General features: G+C 44.0%; 7 protein-coding genes across 7 annotated transcripts; 3 read left to right on the top strand and 4 right to left on the bottom strand.

The window, feature by feature from the left end:
* Positions 1-171: 171 nt before the first annotated feature.
* BDB00DRAFT_449474 (uncharacterized protein) lies at positions 172-1,591 on the bottom strand. Its single transcript, XM_053117427.1, has 3 exons — positions 441-1,591; positions 269-361; positions 172-198 (listed from the first exon to the last, which is right to left on the bottom strand). Exons 1-2 carry the CDS (start codon positions 1,343-1,345, stop codon positions 358-360), a joined length of 909 nt encoding a protein of 302 aa, XP_052984713.1. The 5' UTR covers positions 1,346-1,591; the 3' UTR covers positions 172-198; positions 269-357.
* Positions 1,592-3,222: 1,631 nt separating this feature from the next.
* Positions 3,223-4,898, top strand: BDB00DRAFT_911028 (uncharacterized protein; the record flags this gene model as incomplete). Its single annotated transcript, XM_053128665.1, has 3 exons — positions 3,223-3,268; positions 3,898-4,103; positions 4,290-4,898. 3 exons carry the CDS (start codon positions 3,223-3,225, stop codon positions 4,524-4,526), a joined length of 489 nt encoding a protein of 162 aa, XP_052984712.1. The 3' UTR covers positions 4,527-4,898.
* BDB00DRAFT_867599 (uncharacterized protein) lies at positions 4,753-5,499 on the bottom strand (the record flags this gene model as incomplete). The annotated part of the gene is made up of 2 exons (XM_053126363.1): positions 4,753-4,965; positions 5,401-5,499. The coding sequence occupies 2 exons, from the start codon at positions 5,497-5,499 to the stop codon at positions 4,753-4,755; spliced, it is 312 nt and encodes a 103-aa protein (XP_052984711.1).
* A 4,264-nt stretch (positions 5,500-9,763) lies between these two features.
* On the bottom strand, positions 9,764-11,522 carry BDB00DRAFT_867598 (rho guanine nucleotide exchange factor; the record flags this gene model as incomplete). Its single annotated transcript, XM_053126362.1, has 4 exons — positions 9,764-9,870; positions 9,959-10,055; positions 10,121-10,525; positions 10,590-11,522. 4 exons carry the CDS (start codon positions 11,520-11,522, stop codon positions 9,764-9,766), a joined length of 1,542 nt encoding a protein of 513 aa, XP_052984710.1.
* Positions 11,523-11,835: 313 nt separating this feature from the next.
* On the top strand, positions 11,836-12,618 carry BDB00DRAFT_800347 (uncharacterized protein). The gene is made up of 2 exons (XM_053121768.1): positions 11,836-12,202; positions 12,358-12,618. Exons 1-2 carry the CDS (start codon positions 12,013-12,015, stop codon positions 12,522-12,524), a joined length of 357 nt encoding a protein of 118 aa, XP_052984709.1. The 5' UTR covers positions 11,836-12,012; the 3' UTR covers positions 12,525-12,618.
* Positions 12,619-12,780: 162 nt separating this feature from the next.
* Positions 12,781-13,008, top strand: BDB00DRAFT_755050 (uncharacterized protein; the record flags this gene model as incomplete). Its single annotated transcript, XM_053118806.1, has 1 exon — positions 12,781-13,008. A coding segment is annotated over one exon (228 nt), but the record flags the coding sequence as incomplete, so codon positions are not given.
* A 1,758-nt stretch (positions 13,009-14,766) lies between these two features.
* BDB00DRAFT_800341 (condensin complex subunit 2/barren) lies at positions 14,767-18,359 on the bottom strand. The gene is made up of 10 exons (XM_053121767.1): positions 18,005-18,359; positions 17,717-17,915; positions 17,565-17,638; positions 16,932-17,490; positions 16,381-16,857; positions 16,051-16,319; positions 15,879-15,960; positions 15,702-15,815; positions 15,372-15,589; positions 14,767-15,286 (listed from the first exon to the last, which is right to left on the bottom strand). Exons 1-10 carry the CDS (start codon positions 18,275-18,277, stop codon positions 14,972-14,974), a joined length of 2,580 nt encoding a protein of 859 aa, XP_052984707.1. The 5' UTR covers positions 18,278-18,359; the 3' UTR covers positions 14,767-14,971.
* Positions 18,360-23,027: the final 4,668 nt, after the last annotated feature.

Raw genomic sequence — 23,027 nt, 5'->3', positions numbered from 1 at the left:
GTAATTTAATGATCTCACGACGCTATATAAATAACTGCAAACGCATACTACCTATGGTGTGATTGACCATGGACATATTATAAGGAATTACTCAGCGAAGCGTCGTTGCAGTGCTGGTGGCCACTTTCACTGTTGGCTATTTTCATAGGTAAAGCAACAAAAACAGTAAAGCACGGCTTGATTCTCATTAAGATCTTTCTAATACGATCGATGCTATTTTCAATATACAGTCGAGCCATCGCTTTTGAAAGAGAAAAAAAGACCCAACCTATCTCATTCAAGGAAACTCTTAACTTTGTGCACAGAATATGCCATGAGTTTTGGTACTGTCGTAGTTGACTTTTGCTACCGTCCTGCTCATCTACACTACGGCCCTTTACCCGCGATCGTAAGAGAGAATGCGGGAGGGGAAAAGCAAGGCATAGTTTATTACGTTTTACCCTGATAGTTCTTTCTTCATTTTAATATCATTGTAGTAGTAACGAGGCTGCTCTCGCTGTTCAGCGTAGACCCAATGTTTCGCGTTTTGACCGATTTTCTTGAGAAGATTGTCAACAGTAGAATGATCATGGCAACCATTTCCTTGAAAATCGAAGCTTTGGCTAATGCATAATTTTAAGAGCTTGTTTGTCGTTATCTGCATTCGTGTGTCGAGGAACCGTTCCAATTTTGACGTGGGCAAGATTTGGTGATCCAGCTGAAGCCTTAGCTCTTCTAACGCATACATGTTCTGCGCTATGACGTTCAGTACGGCTGATGTTATTACGTGTGGTATCAATATCAATGTGAGCTTTTTTAGTTCCTGTCGCTGCTGCTGCTGGACATCAATTACTGGTTTCGATAATGTTTCCAGCAACGTTAATAAGGAAGCCTCAGTCATAAGACATCCGTTCAGCACCAATGATTGCAAGCGTGCTTTGGGGGTGATTGAAGATACCAAAGCGTCGTGCGTGTTGTTCACATCGCACAAAGATAGACTTGTCAAGTTTGGAGTTGATGCATTCGACAGGAACGGCCGCAAGTCCAATGCAATAGTGTCACGCTCGTTATAAGTGTCCAACTTGAAATTCCTAAGGGAAGAAAAAGTAAGTGTCGTTAGGATGTCCCTGCTGTGGGGTACGTATCCTTGAATAACAAGCGACAGCAGCTGTTCGCTCAAATCTCTCGCCAATTCCAGTGAGATATCTTGAAGCCTGCTTCTGTCGCCATCGATGCTGTAGTAGATGCGCAGTTGCTGAACATCTCTCGCTCTTGTCGTCGTCGTCATCGCTGTTGTTTCCGTTGCTATGGGCGTTGTCATACAATAACGGTCATCGTCTGTAGAGGATGAGGATGCCATATCCATGCAAAAAGCGTTGGAGCCGTTGTGGAGAGCTAGAGATTTAAGATTTGGCGAGTATTGTCGTAGTGTTTGTGAAACGATAGACCATTGCCGCCATTGTACGAAAACAAACCATCAGTGCTTAAGCACAAGCACTTTAGCTTGGGCGTCGCTTGTAGGAAGGGCACTGGATCAAAGTTGAGATCGTCAATGTTGTAAAAGTTAAATGATAGGTCGCACAGTGTGGGGTGTTCGAAATTGGTTAGGTCTGGCTTCCAAGATTCAGGATAGCTGATCCATCCCATGAAAGCAAATTTGATAAGACTCGGACATCGTCGAAGCACACTGTCTGGACGGATGTTGCGTGATCACATCCTTGTACCATCAGTATGATGTGAGTCAATGCAGAGCCACAAGTATCTGCCAAGGCTGAAAATTGCGCGTTGGTAAAATGTGGCAACCTCAGGTCAACTATTACAATATCATTTGGAGTTACAAAAAATCCACTAAAACGGGAGGACGCCAAGATGCCGGTTTTCATTTCCATATGTGCAGTATGAACTTTTAGCTGACCTCGAGTAATGGCATAGAAGTGTCGTGTTTTGATAAAGTCAGTAATTTAAGACCAAAGGCCTTCTTCGCCTGTATGGACAAGGATACTTTTGACAGACGCGCTTCGAATGTAAGAGCCATACGAGGGCAGTAGATCCAGGATTCTATCATTCTTGTAATCTTCTGTCGATAAGCGCGTCCAAAGTGGTTGCCAATTCAGAACCATGAATCGCCACCCTTGGCATACAGAAGCTAATCGCCAACATTCACGTAAGGTTAGATGTTGAAAAATCTTGTCGTGAATTTCATAAGGCAGTAGCGGAAGATTTTGAACTGCTGGCTGACTGGTCTGGCTTCGGTTGGATCGGATGGCTGGTAGAGACCTCTGGGGCATCATCCGGTTGCTACTTGACAACCAACTTAGAACTGGTAATTGAAACGCGAAAAAAATGCCCGTCCGTGTATGGTCTGAATTGGGAAAGTTACTCGGGCCGCCGCCGACAACGACGAGCGACGACGATGATGATCTGTGACAGAGAGGAGAAGGAAAAATAAAAGTAAAAACATATAAAAGCCTGGTCAGCTTTTGTTGGGCGCGCCCTTCTTTTCCCGATTCGCCCCACTACTTTTTAAAAGTTGTAATATTGATCCTTCTTATCATCACTTCATCGAGGCAATATCACATTAAGCGTTCTGTAAAGTGGCCGCAGGCGGGAATTCTTTCCTTCTGTCTTCGCTTTCCACAATTTAACGAATAGGCAAGTTCTCCTCCCATATCGAAATTGAGATACAATACTCTTATAATTTGCAGAAGATATTCGCACCCAAACAAGTACTTGTTTCCATGTTTTGTAACATTTTAACTCTCACTGTAAGCGGGTTTGGTATCAATTGACAACATATTTAGCTTTACAAAAAAAAGTATCATGCTCCGGAAGAACATATAATAGTAAGGCGCTGATATCTTACATGACCTGAGCCTAGCCCTATGATAAGAGATATAACTACTTTATGAAACGCTCTCATTTGCCGTACGACACAACAAATATAGCATAACAGCTGAAAGAAGAAATGGTAGGGAACAATGATGGTTGCCCTCATTCTTGGTTTTAAGGATGCTGTTCAGAAGGTACGAATCATGGCGCACTTTGCATTTGTTACTCTTTTTGTAAGATTACACTTGTAGCCCAGGTGCATCGATGCGGATTTGCTGAGAAGCTGTGCCAGTATTGAAGACAAAATGTGCAGCTGCTCCTGGGGAAGCAATACCTGGTAGTATTGAGCAAATTTCACTAATATTGCGTATCATAGCATTGGAGTTACTGTGTCAACGTACAAGATATAAAGGAATGACTCATTCTTCCTTCAACGTAGCAGCGGCACTACTGTGCAATGGTAAAGAGGTCGGTCTATTGGCATATTACTTTTATAACTGATTGATTGCAAGAATGCCAACTATTAAAAGATGTTTATGAGCCTCAAGATGATAAGATGATAACTTGAAGAATTGTCTTTGCCGCAACGCTTAAACGCAATGTGAATCCCTACAGTATGCGCACTTCCAGCTAACATTACTCACAGTTAGCAAACTCATATTTTTTTTTCTTATTCGCCTCTTACCCAGCTCGCCCACTGTGGGAAATTGGAGAATTGGAATTTGAGAATGAGAAAAACCATTTGTGGAGTTGAGTAAAGGATAATTGTAGAGGATCGCTACACGCGCTGCAAATTTCATTCCATATACCGGAGTTTGTTCTCCATCGACATTGACTGCTTTGCAGACGATCACAGTGGCAACTATATTGTTCGTTGCAACTGTCTCCAATGTGCAATCTGGAACAAAATTGATGATCTCGCAGCAAATCTGAGCATATATCATCTTCTTGAACGAGCCCTTGAGCTCCCTCCTCGCTTCGCATGAAGAAGTCTTACATCAATATTAAACATGTACATACAAGTTTAACGGGTGAAAAGTTAAAAGAAACAATTTTTATTTGGTACATTTAACTACTAATTACTAATAGGGTGTCGATGTCTTAGCTTCTCTGCTCTTAAGCAGATACTGACAGGAGCAACCACTGGAAGGTGCATCGACATCTGCTCCCGTAACCCTCTCACCACAAAGCTAGGGTCTTGTCTTGGTCGCTTTGTGGATCACGGAAGGTCGATTGGTATTGAGATGCCCAGTCCGGTCTCACCAATCGCGATCACTTACCTACCTATTTATACAGTAAGTCGCTCCGTGTCAAAACAAGCATCAGCACCCACCCCTACACTTACCTACCCTCACTCACACTCACTCACATTCACACACACAGAAAAAAAGGAAGGGACTTACCATACGTGATCGAAAAGAGAAGAGAAAAAGCGATGAGTCTAGCCTTGAGAGTCGATGTTGAGAGTCGATTGCCGAGAGTCGATTGCCGAGAGTCGATTGCCGAGAGTCGAACGCGATCCCCAGTGTCACCCTTGGCTCTTCCCTTGGTCCTGGTGTTGCTCCGTTGCGCCTGTCCAACCCTTATTTCCGGTAATCCTGGCTGCCTCCAACTGGTCCCTGCTTGGTTTGTCCAGTCTCGCGTTCAACGGTGTTGGTCACAACCGGTCTCCTAGTGGACCAGAGGACGGAGGAATCCTTTTCGGTTTCTCGCCATAGAAATATGGTAGTGTCCTTTTGGTTGGATGCCTTGTTCTCCCGGTCTGGTCTACTATGGTGGGAAAAACCTAACTTATACAGTAAGTCGCTCCGTGTCAAAACAAGCATCAGCACCCACCCCTACACTTACCTACCCTCACTCACACTCACTCACATTCACACACACAGAAAAAAAGGAAGGGACTTACCATACGTGATCGAAAAGAGAAGAGAAAAAGCGATGAGTCTAGCCTTGAGAGTCGATGTTGAGAGTCGATTGCCGAGAGTCGATTGCCGAGAGTCGATTGCCGAGAGTCGATGTTGAGAGTCGATTGCCGAGAGTCGATGTTGAGAGTCGATTGCCGAGAGTCGATTGCCGAGAGTCGATTGCCGAGAGTCGAACGCGATCCCCACCATAGTAGACCAGACCGGGAGACAAGGCATCCAACCAAAAAGGACACTACCATATTTCTATGGCGAGAAACCGAAAAAGGATTCCTCCGTCCTCTGGTCTCACTAGGAGACCGGTTGTGACCAACACCGTTGAACGCGAGACTGGACAAACCAAAGCAGGGACCAGTTGAGGGCAGCCAGGATTACCGGAAATAAGGGTTGGACAGGCGCAACGGAGGCAACACCAGGACCAAGGGAAGAGCCAAGGGAAGAGCCAAGAGAAAGACCAGGAGGAACCAAGGGAGTGAAGGAAAAAGAAAAATGAAGGAAAGAAAGAGTGAAGAGAAAAAACGAAATGGCCTGAAAAATGTGGGCGTATTTATATCTTTTGGTATCATCAACCCCTACAATTCATGGAAAGCAGTGCGCAGCGCACACACGCCCACATGATTATGATAGACTGGCAACTTGCGGTCCAGGCTGTTCAAGGACTCCCTAATACCATTTCCTGAACTTGCTGTTTCATGCTGCTGCTAGCCTTGTCGCGTAAACGGGTCTCGCGTTCAGCGTGGCGTGCACTATAATATATCAGAAATGCCATTTTTTGAAAGAGGTGTGTTTCAAAATATTGTAACGACTTGACGTTTGGATGATATCAAAACACCCTCTCCTTTTCTTCAACGATGCTGATGCTCGGCAGAAAAGAAAAGGGGATGTTTTGCTCGCACAAGGCACCATAAGGTCCAGCCTACGATTTTCACATGAGAGACTCCCAGCACTCCGTCTCCCAAGTAGACATCGATTCTCACGCAATTATCGGTTGCCGATCCTCCAAGCCCGCAATGATGGATGTGGACAGCTTAAACTAAACTGTCAAGGGCAGACTATAGAGCAGCATGGCTGTTTTCAGCATAGTATGCGCGTCATCCTAAAACTACTATTATCGATACAGGCTGCTTCTTCAGGCTGATAGTGCTGTTGGGTTTGCTCATTTTCTCATCCACCTCCCTTAGCAGTAGCGACACAAAGCCAATCAGACGTGGTGATTACTTCCTCGGCGTATGTACGGGCGATGTATGATACATGTGAAAAAACAAAACAAAACAAAAAGCAGGTTTCGGCTGGTACCCTCCGAATAATTTTTTTCCTTTCGATTATTTTTGCGAACGAACTACGCGAAGATAGAAACAAAAAAAAAATAGGTGAAAAACGCGTACCAAAGTGTGGTAAAGCGCGTTGTAATAGTGTTACATACTGTCGCTACGATACAGAAGATCTGTCATTGTTCCCCGCGTTGTTGGCACGGACCTGTGGATGGGAGTGGGGGTACTTTTTTTTTTTCAAAAGAAGCGGGGTCTTGAACGTGTGCATGAAAAGGCACCCATTTTCCGCAGCGTGCTGCTTCCTCGCTTTTTCTCGATCACATGTGGTAAGTCCCTTCCTTTTTTTCAGTGTGTGTGTTGATGCTTGTTTTGTTGGCACGGTGCGACTTCTAAGGTAGGCACGTCGAGATTGGTCCAGCCTACGATTTTCACATGAGAGACTCCCAGCACTCCGTCTCCCAAGTAGACATCGATTCTCACGCAATTATCGGTTGCCGATCCTCCAAGCCCGCAATGATGGATGTGGACAGCTTAAACTAAACTGTCAAGGGCAGACTATAGAGCAGCATGGCTGTTTTCAGCATAGTATGCGCGTCATCCTGAAACTACTATTATCGATACAGGCTGCTTCTTCAGGCTGATAGTGTTGTTTGGTTTGCTCATTTTATCATCCACCTCTCTTAGCAGTAGCGACACAAAGCTAATCAGACGTGGTGTTTACTTCCTCGGCGTGTGTACGGGTGATGTATGATACATGTGAAAAAACAAAACAAAACAAAAAACAGGTTTCGGCTGGTACCCTCCGAATAATTTTTTTCCTTTCGATTATTTTTGCGAACGAACTACGCGAAGATAGAAACAAAAAAAAATAGGTGAAAAACGCGTACCAAAGTGTGGTAAAGCGCGTTGTAATAGTGTTACATACTGTCGCTACGATACAGAAGATCTGACATTGTTCCCCGCGTTGTTAGCACGGACCTGTGGATGGGAGTGGGGGTATTTTATTTTTTTTTTCAAAAAGAAGCGGGGTCTTGAACGTGTGCATGAAAAGGCACCCATTTTCCGCAGCGTGCTGCTTCCTCGCTTTTTCTCGATCACATGTGGTAAGTCCCTTCCTTTTTTTTCAGTGTGTGTGAGTGTGAGTGAGGGTAGGTAAGCGCAAGGGTGGGTGCTGATGCTTGTTTTGTAGGCACGGGGCGACTTCTAAGTAGGTAAGTGGATTGGTGAGACCGCTGGCATCTCAATACCGATCGGACCCTCCGAGATCCATAAAGCGACCAAGACAGAACCAGCTTTGTGGTAGAGGGTTCGGGAGCAGATGCCGATGCACCTTCCCGCAAAGCTAAGACATCGACACTCTCGTTTTTGGACGAGCCTCTTTAGGAATTTGACCAATTTAAATAAAGGCCTTGTTGTTGTTGTCCCCCGTCTATCAAACATGTGCTGTTTGTTATTGTATTAGCAATACTTATCAAGTAAAAGGAAAAACACAAGGACGAAGCTGATCTTTAAAGCAAACTTCCTTGTAAACGGATTTTCTATACTGTCCCTCGTCTTTAAAAGTATAAATAACCGAAAACCAGCTAACATTGACAAAAAAAAAACTTTGCTGGCATAGCAAGCATGAGTTTGTGGGATCGAATGACAGCCCAGCGAGTACTCGTACAACGAGGATCATAAGAACAAGGGAAGTTGTTAGCTGTGCAATGTCAATATAAGTTGTCGAGGGAATTATTCATTAGCTTGATAGTCCACTCTAGCTTTTCCTAGCGATATTATCCAAAAACGAGCATGAAGATCGTAGTCAATCCAAGCATAAGTACCGTGATAATTATCCTTGAGTGCATATAGCTGACTTTGCCGGACCAACCGATGGCATAAAGCGTATGTATAGCTCAGGTGGTGCAGGTATCAGCAACATCACTACATCGTGGTATCCTAAATTTACAACACTAACAGAAAACTCCTTCACGCAAAGCGAGCTTGACGAGTGACCGTCTAAACCAACTCTACCTAATGCACGACGCGTGTAATATAATAGTCTCTCTTCTATATCTCCTATAAACTACAAAGGTATTGTTCCCGCAAACGGATAGTACCTCTAACTCAACGTCATTCACGAATCGGATATGCCATAAGGAGAAGAAATCATCAAGATTTCTATCGGAATGATCTATGTGATACATGAATATACTACTACTGCCTGTCATTAGTATAACACGAATTATTCACACGCCGGCCGGGAATGATGCCAGTTGTAAAATATCGCAAATTAACTGACAGAAATCAGTCGCGATTCACGCAAGATAAAAAGTTCATTCGTTGCCACAGAAACCAAATCTCCACTGCAGCCAGCACCACTGCCAAAATCACTGGTGCCAAGTCAAAGAGACAACAAGACCGCTTAGTTCAACAGAACAGATCAGTAACACTTGGATTCTGTTATGTAACAAACGTTTGTCACAATCGATCGAGAAACAACACCCGCAAAAGAAACATAGTATTGTAGCATACATAAAATAAATGTTCATGTCTCCTCAATAACATGCATGTCAGAGAGAGGCAGACACACGATGATTACCGCGTATGTTTGTTGTTGATGATCGATGTTGGTTATCTCTGTGGTTATTTGTATCGTTAGGATATGCTAGAGTATTATCGAAAATGTCCGTCTCCACGATATGTCAGGTACTACCTATTTTCTGCAGAAATCATCTTCTTCTGCCTGTTTCTGTCTCTCTTCACATGCCACATTTTCTATCATTATGCGATCAATGACGATTTCGCAACCTTACCCACAAAGTCCGACTTGCCAAAAAGAAAGCAGCCGGTAGCAAAACAGAGATACAGCAGAATCATGTAAAACGAAAAAGAAGAGAAGAAACGGTAACTTCCTTTTGTGGTAGTGCCCTTGATCACCATTGTCGTCATGAGGGCTGAAATATGTGTGTGCCCTGTGCCCCAAATGGGTAGGACAGAAAACCCTGCTGTGTTGCTCGTGTGTGTGTGTGTGTGTGTGTGTAGCAATCCACAATATGATATGCGTACTATTAGCAGAGAAGATTATAGTTTGTGACTTCCAGACAGGCCCCCACCCGTCGAATAAGAAACAAGTCCCAGCAGCCCTTCTGTCTCCCATTTTATTTGTTGGGCAAAATGGGGTCCTTTTTATAATTGAGAACAGCAGTTCGAGCAGGAGAATATAACAAATAAAGTAATAAGACGGACCTCTTATAACCGGAATCCGATAACAAAGGCCTGCCCTGAAAATCTTCCGGGCCTAACGGGCGATGGAGCTCTGATTGGATGGTATATTTCTAGATGTGATGATGTTATAGACCAGTCGGTGTTTTTTTGGGGTCGGCTTGAAGAACGATTTGGGGGTGGGGGGGGGTGTTATATGTTGCCATGTTCAGAGTGAAATTGATATGGTACCGTCAAATGGCAGTATATAATAAGGGGGGAAGCAGCTCCTGTGTTTTTGTTTTATGTGTATTTGTGTTTGTTTCAGCCTAAAATTTAATTTTGTAGTATATCAAGCAGCAGTGCTGTTTATGCTAATTTCTTATCTTTACTCAAGTTTTGATAGTAGTTGCTATGTATAAACACCCAGCGTCTTAGCGCAGTAATAACATCAACACAAGCATATCATTTATACAAAATCTAGAGAGACTATTAGTGACAGTTGCGGTACTAGTTGTATTGCGATTATTATAATATGATTTACACACAGTTAGAAAAACAAGGTAATAGTAAGCTTAATTACTTTTGGGCATAATCCATTGCCACTGCCAGACCATCCACTATCTTTTGTGCCTTGACAATATCATTGTAATCATTAGCTTGAGGATTGGTATGGCGCACAAGATCTTTTATCAAAAATCATAAGTGCTTAGTTAACTCAAAATAAAGCCATCACAAATTATAAAAAGATCGAGGCTAAATTTTGTACGATACCTGTCAACAAGAGATTGTATCGAGCCACGCGCTGTATCGGAATGATCAGGTAATCATTCATTGTAAATTGTCTTGTTTCCCGGCGTTCCAGCAATTTCTACACAGAAATCTCGAAACATTAGTATCATACATAAAGATATATAACTTACTGGATATACTCACTTCTCGATATCGTCTGTATCCTTTGTTGTGTCTGCTCATCTTGAGCAACCTTTTATTTTCCTTGTAGTCCAATGCGCAGCGCAGAAAGACCACCATATCATGCGCCATTTCACACATGGTGCTGCCTATACATACATCGCCAACACAACCAACCGGTGCCGAAGGATCTTCACCCACATAGCTGTTGTCATCACCATCGATGCTGCTTGTATGACCACTGTCATTGTCGTCAAGCAAGAGATGAGGTGGATCGACCTGATCCAGTCCTGCAAAATATTGCAGCTTTTGCAATAATTTTGCTGAAAACTGGAGTAAATCAAACAAGTTGGCAAACAAGTCGAAATCGTCTTTGCGAGCAAACGCCGAGTTTCGTGAAATGGCCGTCATTAAAGCATCGTGAAACATCTGCATAAATTACATAATCATAAGTGACTTTGCCGACAGATTTCTTGTAGTAGAAGGACATTACCACTTTGGCGAAATAGAGCTGATTCCAAAAAGTCACTTCAGTCGTGTATAACTCGCGTAGTATAAATTTGCGTGTCAGGGAGTACTTTAGCTTTTTCTCCTCGGGTATATCCATACTTTGTCTTGGTGGCGGAACACTCGTCAAGGCCTGTTGAACCGCTTGTTTCCAGACTGCAAGCGCCTTGCTTTCTTTACGCTGACTGACTCGACGTCGTAAACGTAATGAACGAGCGGGTACAGCTGCTGTTGTTGATTGTTGTTGTTCATGCTCCTGTTGTTGTGACAACGTTGGTTGCTTGGCCTTTTTCAGTACAGAAGGTCCAGGTTGGCTACGACGCAGGACATCTTCAATGGACAATACTTTAGTGGATGTAGGCTGCGAATCGAGCTCCTGGAATTTGGCTGTGCTTGGACAACTGGATCGACGGCGAAGTGGTGGGTGCGCCACCAATTGTGGTGGTGGTTCGGGAGGATCGACAGTGACGCCTGCCGGCTGGAAACACTGTTTGCTGGTGCTACTATCATTATTGTCATTGGTGGGAACGGTAGTGGTTGAAGGAGGGCTCGAGTGTAGCTTTGGATGGACCAAGTGAGGCCACTTGTTTCTACTGGAAGAAGACGAGGTCGTTGATTGCGAATCGGGCGATGGCGGTGCCGTCTTTGGCCATGGAAACATAGAGTCTTCTTGCGTCTGTATCTGGTGAAGATGATGACTAGGCTTTTTTTTCCGCAGACCTATTGTCCAAGATTTATGTCGGTAAGCAAGGTGGTGGTGGTGGTGGTGCTCGCCTCCAACGGGTGTTGTTGGCCTGGGCGGAACGGTATTGTCGTGGTGATGATCGTCGTCGCTGCCATGGTAATGGGTGGTGCTGTTGCGATGATCGGATATCTTGAGCTTAGCAAACTCTTGCAGACTTTCACATCGACGTTGCATCGAGTGAGGCTTCTTTGTGAATTAAGCTGTTGCGGGGGGATGCTACGGGGATGAGACAAAGAACGGAAGGGAAGAAAGAAACGGAATATAAGAACAAGGGCTACATTGGCAAAGGACGAGAGAGACAAGATGGGGGAAATGACAAGCGTTGGGTTTTGAGTGAGGTAGGTAAAACATAGCCCATCGAATATCATCGATTTCTGCCTGTCAAGCTCGCTAAAATAAATCAAGCGGGTTGCAGTTCCGAAACACCCGGGTTTGCGCGCCTATTTTTTCGTACAACGCCCTCATGCACCACATATCGTGACGCGCTACGTGTTGCGAGCAGTGCGTAATGTGTACATCAGTGTTTAGCAGTAGTAGTAGTGCCGCTTACCTGGTATACACCCACCCCGCCTCAGATCATCACCCACCTAACCCCTCTTATTTCTCTGAGCTTGTACATATATTCACGCATAAACGCCAGTAGCCTGACACTGTCCAAAAGCAGATGCGATCCATCGTTGTCTTGTTGTTAGCCATCGTGGTGATGTTGCCAATGGCAACTTGGGCATTCGAATTCAAAAACATTCTGTTTGGAGGCAGCAGTAGTGGTAATGAAGACATCGCAGAACAGCAAGATCGCTCGTTTGGGGTGCCAGAACAAAGACGTCCTCAGCGTCAGCCAGTGAGCTCACTCGGTAATTATTAGGGTTGCTCTTTCTATGAAATTGATTATGCACAGCAACGGTTCATTATCATTGTTATTGGTAGAATAATATAATTGGAAACGTGCTTGTGTTTCTATCAGATTAGTAAATTTAAAAAATAATAACAATCAATATGATGAAAATAGAAAACTGCAAAGGATACGTCTGCCACCACCAGCAGCAGCAGCAGGCAGCAGAAGCAGCAGTAGCAGGCGTGTGCGTACAGGAGCCGATCGACTGCCCGTGTCCACATCCGCTCGAGACAAAGCAGCGTGTAGGCGAGTGGTATGCATGTGTGAGAACCGGTCTCTGACACGTTTCGGTTGAGCCGGAGCCCGCCTTTTTTTCTGATTCCTTTAAGGGGCTGTCATTGAGATCAAATCATTGTTGTTGTTGTTGTTGGTGTTCCTTCGTCGTGGTCGTCGCTGCTTATTACCAGTACTTGTCCCTTCAATAATAAAAGTCGGCCTTTGTTTTTCCTGCTTTCTCTTTTTCGCTTCTTTTCTTCCTTTCTTTCACTTGTGCCAGTGTGTCTTTCTCTGTCTCCCACGTAAATCACACACAAGACCATGATCAATAATACCTCCACGACCAAGCAGTCCGTTCTGTACAAGACAGAATACTGTCGCAACTGGACTGAGCTCGGTCAATGCCGCTACGGCAAAAAGTGTCGCTACGCCCACGGCGATGGCGAACTTCGTACCGTTCCTCGCCACAGCCGCTACAAAACCCAAATCTGCCGTGCCTACCATGTCGACGGCGCGTGTCCTTACGGTGTTCGATGCACATTCATCCACGACTATAACAGCACAGCCGTGCCAATGCCATTCAGCGACAACACCAGCAGCAGCAGTGATGGTAATGACGTCCAACAACAAGAACAACAACAACTCAACAACAAGGGTTACTGGCGAAAGTTGCCTATTCCGTCGCATCGAACTGATTCGCGGTTCTTTCAACGTAGTAGTGCTGCTTCTAATAGCTGTTCAGCCATGTTAGCAGCAGCAGTAGCAACAACAACAACACAAGACAGCAACGTGCATCAATCATTAGCGTCACTTGCTCCTCAAAATCGACGTTTCAGCATTGGCAGCAGTAGTGGTGCTTCATCATCCTCCTCCTCCTCGGTCTCTTCCTTGTCAAACTCGTCTTCACTCTGCCCGAGCACCTCGACACGATCGACCAACAGCTGGGAAGAGCACTTGTTCGAGACATTGTCGCCGTTGTCCTTGGCACAAACATCCTCGTCGCCATTACCATCAACGCCTGTAGCCTATCATCAGCTCTTCTGTGGCGACAATGACAAGAACATCAACTCTGCCACTGCTGCTATCACTAGCAACAGCAACAGCAGCAACAACAACAACAACAACAACAGCCACAAACAGCTAGTGTTCCCTCCAGCTCCTCCACGGTATCTGTCTTCGGCAATGATGTACTGAAAGATACAAGCATATACTATACCACCATCCATCCTCTCCACCAAAAATCCATCACTTGCACAATAACCACATTTGCTTTCTCATCGATAATACCCGTTCCATCATTCACTGGACAGACGATACTGCCAGTAGGTGGTTCGCCATTTGCGCCTTTTCTTCATTCTTTTTATTGCCTTTTTCTGTAGTGTTTCCTATGTACTGTTGTTTGATTATTTTATCCACTTTTGGGTCGCTCTTAATACATTATTATTATTTTTCTTTCATCAAAGACAAAAGAGATTTCTCCGCGTGATGCGTTCGTTACAGGTTTCAGAAGCATTGGGCGCAATTTCTATGTGTCACATCAGCAGCAGCATTGCTCTTATCTGTTATGCTTTTTGATTTCCACGAGCAACCGATCAAAACAGAACAACAACAACAATAACAATAACAACTGCAGAATGTGCCAGGAAAAGTACTGATACAAGAAGTCCTCTTAACCCCTGTCTTTACTTTTCTTTGTCCTTCCTCCCTTTTCATCCTCCTCCCCTAAAGCGCACACTGGCGGGTCTGGTGTGGGGACACATCTAGTACCAGAGTATGTCCCATGGATTCTCGAGAAAGACATAGTAGCACTAAGCAAGTACAAAGAAATACGCCACTACCAACAAGTTGGAACCAATTTCTGAAACTTGTATGCCACACACACACACACTCCTCCCTTTTCCACCCTCCGAAAACAAACTGACAACTCGCTCTGGGAAGATACATGTGGCCTATTGGTTTATCCTTCCATCACCATCATCACCGCCAACCACTAACTCCCCCCCCCCACGAACGTAAACATGCATGTCTGTCACCCCTCGCCTCCTGCCTGAATTCGCGCCTTTTTCTTTACCGTTTCTTAATGTGATGTGTGTAGTATGTGCCGTCTACTATTGAATATTTGTAAGATCTGACAAACAAAATTATATGCGTGCGATGCTGCAGGTGACAACTGTGGGACAGTGGCACCACATTTTTTGGATGATAAATGAGAGATTATTCTTCACACCATATTATGCAGCATCATTGCCCAGTCCTACGAAATGTTGGGGCACTGCGTGCTATCTGGCAACAGTACATAATGAACATCTTGCATGATAAATAAAACTATATTGATGATATGGTGATGCTAGTGATGATAATTATGATTTTGAGTTAATCACAGGTTGTATATAATAAGGAGACGTTGTATATACAAAAGAAAGAAAGCCGGTTATTGAGACTATGTGTAATGTGTGAATGTATAAAGTGTGAATGGAGAGAGAGAGAGAGAAAACGGAGAGGGGTAAAGAGATTATACGTTCTGTACAATCGTTACTTCGTTAAGGAAAGTCTCATCCATCGGCGCTTCGCCTAAAACAAAGTCGTCAGGATCATAGTCTGGATCGGCTAGATTTGTCGGTCGAGATATCGTAAGATTCCGTTCGTTGGCCAGATGCAGGAGACAAATAAAGCAGAATGGCACCGATATGTCCTTCAATGCCTTGACTGTATACATTCTGCGCAGCTCTTGCAGAATATCAGTGAATCGCTGAACACCTTGCACTGAATCCGGATCGACACTGTCGTTGCCTGGCGTTGATTCTACTGGTGGCGATGGTGTATCCGGCTATAGTTTGTTATTTTAACAGTAGTTAGTGATTGGGTACTGACAAGCGGGATAGCAGCAGGAACGGTGTTTCTAGAATACTTGCCTTGGGTAGCGTGAGTGCTTTCCACAGGTTATCTTTTAACTTTTTAACGTCGACACGTTTGGCTGTGCGGGCATAGTTCACATACAGCGGCTTGGTCTTCTTTAAGCGATGGTTGGTAATCAGAGCATCGCCATAGAGGTGTGAATTTTCTACGTCGTCATATGTGTCATAGTACGAATCTTGATAGAACGACGTATCTTCCAATGCAGTGAGAACGGCTATGGAGAAATAATATTCAAATCAAATAAGCGCATTCATTTCTGTATGAGAGTGCATGTATGTACACACTCGCACCCATTGTCATTGACAACAACAACAACAACAACTTACTTTGATCTTGTGTGTCGGCTTGTGTCTGATATGGTTCGTCGGGTGTACTTTCAGTTTGCTGATCTGCCCAAAATTGTGTATCTGGACCATAATCATCCACACCAGGGTCATAGTCTAATCATTATAGAGCGTATGTGTGATTAGTCAAAGTTTGCGTATATATGCATTGCTACTTACCATATTGCTGGTCATCTTCTTGTGGTACAGCAGCAGCGTCTTCTTCCCCTGTTTCTTGTCTCTGCTTCTTCTTGCTTCGCATCTGATATACAGAAACAAATAATGCGTTATCCAGACTACTCTATCTCCCCCCTTCTTTGTTTAAACTGTCCAAGGAAACACCCACACTTACCGAAAATGTAGGTTTCAAAAAGAGCTTCAATAGCTGCTTCGATGAGAAATGCATGTCATCTGGTAAAAGATGAATGTCGTCTTTGACGGCTGATTCTTGCACACTGGACATGCTGATCTTGGTCCGTTTATCTGTTGCAAACAACATATCTTCATCCACATCCTCACCAGCAATAAAGTCGATTTGAAATGCTTGTTTTTGCTTTTTCCGTGACTTTTCACCTTCGGCACCTTCTTCTTGATTTGCTGTAGTATCCTTTTCTTTGGCCACTACAGAAACATGGTTCGTTGAATAAAACAAGGGAGCGATCTTGCAGTAGCTCATGATTACCTTTTGATACGGGTCGTCGCAACTTCCAATGTTCAGGACCAGCCCAGTTTTTGTTAAATGCCGTATCAAAGTAGCTAAACATGTCACTGCCATTGCCTCCCGTCATGGCACTCATAAAGTCGGTTTCTTGCAAAGGATTCTCATTATCTCCACCGATGCTTCCTTCATCTTGTCCGCCCGCAGCATCGCCATCAGCATCGCCATGGCCATCGCCAAATGGAACATCGTCAATACCATCCAGCATAGGTCCGTCGTCGCCAAAATCATAATCATCCATGCCATCATAATCATCATTAGCGTAGTCATCTCCCGTTTCTCCTGCGGTTGTTGGTGGTGCCAAATCGACAGGATTTTCTATCTGGTCGGCAGTATCCTCAAGATCAGGCATAGTGAAATCCGTTTCTGAGAAGAAGTTGTAGCCTTGCAAAGTAGGACATATTTGTAAAGTGGCAATGATTTCGACAGGTGGCAGTTTGGCTAAAATGTCACACTGTGGTGAGAATTTTTCTTCATTTATCAAATTACCCAGTTATTGTCGTTCAGGTTTTTACCTCGTAAACGGGATATTTCCACCATACTGTCCTTTTCTTCTTCTTCTTCTTCTTCTTCTTTTTCGACCGCAGGTTGGGGGAGTTGTTGGTCGATTGGTTCTTGTTCTTGTTGTTCACTTGATTCAGATTGCTCATTAGCATCCACATCCATTGGATCTTCTACTTTTTCTTCTTCTTCTTCAACAGCAACAGCTGCTGCCTCTTTGTCATCGTCTTTGGCGGCATCTTTATCTTCTTTTGATTGACCGTCGCCTTCGTTATCTTCTATGTCTTCATCCATTTGTTCCGCATCTTGAGTTTTTTCTGCAGCCAGCAGATCACCCTCATCCGTTTGCTTATCATTAGGTGCTGGTTCTGAGCTGCTCGCGTCTGATGCGTCGAAAATGATTTTACAATCACGATCAAGGGCCAGATGATTCAGCAGTAAACCACGAGCACCGCCTTCGTCAAAGTCAGCAGATGTTTTTTTGAACAGCGGATCGACAGCGAAATCAAGGTCGAACTTCTTTAAAGCGATCGACGAGAAATCCCTGAGTAGGGTACTTTCGGCACGATTGCCCTGCAGCGGATAAGATTGTTAGATGATGTGTATGTGAATATAGTTTTGTGCTTTTTTGATTTTTTAGGATTTACCCTTCGTCGCGTGCGTCGTTCCGGTGCATCGCCCGACCGTTGTGGATCCTCATCATCGTCAGGATCTCCTGAAGCTATAGTAGCAATCGTATTTTTAGTGTACAAGGTGCATTTTTATTAGAAGATATTATCACGTCGTCAGTAATGCTTACTTGCACTATCCGCCAAACCACTGAGTAGCTTTCCGGTTTCTGTGGCCACAGAATCAACTCTGGATGTATAAATTTTCACACAGCCGTCAAGTGTACAAGAAGCCTTTTGAAAGTTGATGCTGTCACCATCGCGCAGGAACGTCATTTCATGAAAGTAATCAATCAATGCAAAGTTCCAGCTATTTTTTGCATTGATTTTCTAAAATATGAAAAAGAAGAACCACAACTATTAACTTCCTTTCCTCTCCAAAAAACAAAAAGCACACCCATTCAAATTCATATTCATACATTGTCCGTGCACATTTTGATCCATTCCTCAAAATTTGAGTACATTTGTTCTGGCGTAAGTGATGCAACGACAGGCACTTCGACAGCTAGCACATTGTTAGTGGTACTGGATTCGCCTGTGGATGGGGATGCTGTACTAGTCGTTCCTGTTGACTGCATAACCTGTTTGGCAAGACGACCTCGTTGAAGATCCTGGAAGGAAGCTTTAGGTTGACCATTCCGACCGTGTCCCTGAGGACGATGATTGGCTGATTGTAGAGGAGATCGTGTCATTACGGATGCATGTAGTTTTGCTTTTAATTATGTAGTCGAGTTGTGTGTAGCAAGTGGCAAAGGAGGAGTGAGGGAAAAAAAGGTCAATGGAGAATAAGAAAAATAAAATTGCGCGCGCGCGTGTGTTCCCCTCCACCATCGGACTTGAAGCAGGAACCGAGTACGACAAGTGATTAAACATGCGTGTTTTAAACAGCTTGCTAATGTTTGTATTGATCAAACCAGTTCTAAAGTAAGCTGTCTTCATATAGCAGTAATCTTATATCTCACTATATAATAGTCTCTTTTCTCTAGTCTCGCCCAACTTTAACATTTTTCGCTCGTTATTCATCCCAGATAATATCTTATGGTTAGCCGGAAAGCTAGCTATGCAAAGATTAGTGGGGTTGTAGAATGTCAACTAGCGGAGTGATTCTATCTCATATCATTGTTTTTTGTGACAGTGTGTTGCTTAGTAGTGAAGATGAAGATCCTTCTTGAGCACCTGTCAAATGAGAGTCTTAGATATCAAGGGTCCGATCTAGTAAGGCATCAAGAAAGGGATTATCGAAGGTCTTCAATATAGAAAGTACGCCACTTTCTGATAAATGTGTCTGCTGCCGCTCGGAAGGACCGGTAATGGGCGTGTGTATTCGGTTGAGGCGTACACAGAAAAGTGAATGGGGATATACAGACCCAGCGATTGCTGCTTTCCAGATAAATTGTATGCTAATTTTAACAGTATTCTTGTTAGATTCATTTTGACGTAACATGTCTTTTATTCTGTGTTTTTTAAGCCCGATTTTTGGTATCACCGCAAGGTTCCTGAATACCGCTTGTTAGAAAATGAACATCATCACATCCGTTTACACGCACTGAACCCCATATGCGTACACACTACAATCAATCCAACAGAAGCCATGTAGCATGGGCATTAAAAATGGGACCAACACATTAGGCCTATGAAGGGGCACTTCTTTCTTGTTCCACTTTAGTCGGGCAGCAGCAGCAATCGAGGCATCAACTTGCGGCACACTTATGAAAATTGACCCACAAGTCGCACATTGAAACTTAATTTACAGCTTATAAGGTTTGACGACATTAGGGCTTAAATCGACATGTACTTCGGTACCTCTGTCACATTATAAAATTGGAACGATACAGAGAAGATTAGCATGGCCCCTGCACAAGGATGACACTAATCGCCGAGTTGGATACGCTCTACGGAGCAACTTTTTTTTTACATCTTTACTCCTAATTGAATTGTTACGCATTTGTAATCGTTCGTTTTAACTTTTTTTTGTGGAAAGATCCATAATCGGTAGTTGAGATTGACCTGCGTCATCCACTGTGAAGCAACTGCTGCTGATCCTACTTTTGATCAAATCCATCAAAGCTAAATCTTAATTTATTATCGATCGTATTTAACAGGTATCTTTTACCCAATCATGTATATTGGACCAAATTGCGTAAGGCTTTTGAAACATTAAGTTTTGCCCTCTGAAATATTTCTTAAATACGTTACGCTGAAAGCAACACACATTTGTTTCTGATATCATGAGCTACTCAACGGTATGTCAAGTAATATCATACGGCTGTTTCTCTTTTCAACCATGTTCTCATCGTTGAATTCATATCAAGGACCGACAGTGCTATGCGTAAAAGTCGCATTTTATGGCGAAGGCATCGGTATCGGTCGCAGCAGCCTTATGTTGTTTTTATTGGGTATCAAGATAAATCGAAATGTATAATGTGTTGCATTAGACAAATGTACAATGACGTGTTATCTCGCTTCTGATAATTGGGGTATTTTTTCTGTTTTTCTGTTTGGATAATTAAAATAACTCTGATATGGTGATGATGGTGGAGTTTAGGAGGATATGTACATCTTCTTCTTCTTCTTTATTATTAAAATCTTTAAAAGTTAGCTGAAAAATCCAAAAAAGGAAACTCTCATCCATGTAAATTCACAGACAGAAAAAGAGAAAGTAAATACTTACGCAAAGCATTCCCAAATTCATGGGGACCTCGGCCGCACTTTTTACCCGTGGGCGCGGGGAAGTTGAAGATGAAGCAGGACTTACGCCCGGAGGCTGCCTGAGTAAAAATAACAGCCGTTCGCGTGAAACGATGCAACATCCGAAGATGGGTCGAGACAGAGGCTACTAGGAACTGCGAGAGAAAAGCAAAGGGGGAGGAGAAGGGGAGGGGGATAAACTATATAAAGAACGCAATAGACGCTTTTAACGACTTCCTGGGTCAGAGCAAGGGGAAGAGGGGAAGGGGGATAAATTATACAAATAAGCAATAAGAATATGAGGCTTTAACGACTTCCTCAGGTCCATTCAAAGCAAAAAGCACACGCCACCGTCCAGATGGATGGATAGATCTTGACCGCAGCCTATGGACTACTTGACAGGTCGGCTTCTAGAAGCGGGATGGCAGCAGAGCATCAATTTTGACAAAAGAGACGAACAGTTAATGGGAAAGTGCCAAACCACACACACAAGATTCTATCGTGCTATACTTACCATACTTCTGAGTAGAGACACAGGAGAACCGAACGCCCGGCCAGTGTAGAGCAGAGAATCACAACCAAGACAAAAACACTTCTTCTAGCTGGAGAAAAAGATCATTAGAGGGTTTCACACACTGTGCTATCTTTATTTTTTGACACGGCATTACCAAGTTGAGTCCAGCTATACTTACATTTGTTTTATCGTTTTACAGCAAAGTTATAGACAGAGAGAGATGGGGTCTAAGCCAATCCAAGTCCAAACAGATCACCGCAGAGCCATCCTCTATTTAGAAAAAAGAAAACATCTATGAGCAGCTGCATACACTTTTGACATGTCACGGCAGACATCTTCCTGGTTCTCCAAAGACGCAAAAACAAACACAAGCACAAAATCCTTTCCAGGTATACTTACTATCATGACATCCTTGGCTTGGAGAAAGAGAGCCTTGAGTTAGAGAAAGAAAAAGCAAGAAGGGCACGACGACCAATTCTGAAGAACAAGAGAAGAAAGGCGAGAGAGAAAGAATTTTTTTTTGAGAGACTGCCATACTGCACACGTCATGATCAGGAACCCTTTCCCGTCACGCTGCTGTACACACTGCACACCTTTGACGCGTCATCCCCTACAGCCATGCCATCCTACTCACCTATCATACCAATGTTCAAGTCCCCTTTTGCTTATACTTACTATCTGTTATTTGTCCGCAGGACACAATTAACCCAACCAGCATAAAGCGAAACCTGAAGTAGAATGAAAAGAAGAAAGATCATGAGCAGGCTGTTCTTAATATGCAACTATTCCTGACACGTCATGGCATTAGCACCTCCAACAGACACTCGACTTCTCTCCAACTCATCCTCACATTTCATTCCCTACCGTACTTACAGTTGTTGCTTATGTTTAAGGGTGGGATGCAAACAACAAACCGAACCAACCATTTCAAAAAGTCAGAATCCTATAGTAGTAGCAGAGAAGAAAGGAGGATAACATTAGCGGCTGTATGCTGTACATACACTTCTTTAGACACGTCAAAATTCAGATCTTCTTTCGTATATCACATCCACAAGCAAAGTCTCAAGTCACACTTCACATTTTCCATATTGTACTTACTCTTGCGTCTGTGCTTTGAGAGCCAACGTGAGGGGGAGATGGACCAGGTTAAGACGAGAAGAAGGTCTGTGTCAAACAAGAAAGAAAGTGAGATAAATGGATCTTAAGATACTCGCAACCGGTTGCATACGCTCTGCTCACTCACCACCATAAACATACACTCTTCGATCCTCTAATCCGTTCCAATGATACTCACATTGAATAGCTTTGGCTTACAAACGTTGACGAGGAGGAAGAGGAGCGGCATGATTGCTGCGGCCGCGCGGTTATATAGAGTTTTTTTTTGTATGAGCCGGGTGGAGGCTGAATTTTATTGGTTGGTCACACGTTCAAGGAAGTGGCGTGCCAAAATGAAACGCATAAAGGGAGCAACAAGAATAGTGAGAAAAAAAAAACAAAAGGACAAATTAAAATATATGAGACATTAATCATCCACAGAAATCTGAGGATGTAGTTGGTGGTAGAGATGGAGGGCAGACTGGGCAACGATGGCCGGGTCAAAGGGGATGCGGTCGAAAACCAACCGCCAGTATGCGCGCCAAAGAGCAAGAAGCGTACTCTGGACGGCGGAGATGTAGTGGGGGAGTGTGGAGGGAGGGGCAAGGGACCAATTGAGTTCGGTGATGAACTGTGAAAGGCCCAGCGCTGTTGGTTCGGCGTAAAAGAGAACGCTCCAAACTTGCGTCCATACCCGCCAGCGCGGTGGGCAGGTGATGAGAAAATGCGGTATTGTGTCGAGCTCAGAGTTGCAGAGCTGACAAATGGAAGAAGGTATAAACCCGGGAACGAGATAGTGTAGGCGTTGGGCAGTCGGTAAGGTGCGGTGCAGGGTGCGGAACCATATGTTGCGGACCGGATGGAACATGGGGGTGGCCCAAAAGGTAGCCCATTGACTGGGCGATAGGTTGTCGCTGGTGTTACGGAGCAGAAGAGTGGTTGATTGCTGGCATTGTTGACGATAGCACCGAGTGTTGGTGAGTTGGTCGAGGGCGGAGCTGAGCGCTTGCCACAAAGGGAAGCCATCCATGGTGCCGAAAGTGTTGTCGTGACCACCGAGGGCATGGTCGCCAGGCAGACAGAGACGAGCAAAGAACGGTTTCAACTGGATGCTTCCATCGATAACGGCGGTAATGAAGCGGCGA

Source organism: Zychaea mexicana (genome assembly GCF_025766255.1).
Source record: "Zychaea mexicana strain RSA 1403 chromosome Unknown BDB00scaffold_5, whole genome shotgun sequence".
In the NCBI taxonomy this organism is placed as follows: Eukaryota; Fungi; Mucoromycota; class Mucoromycetes; order Mucorales; family Lichtheimiaceae; genus Zychaea; species Zychaea mexicana.
Note: the sequence above shows the minus strand (reverse complement) of the source record. Positions and strands in the feature narration are given on the sequence as shown.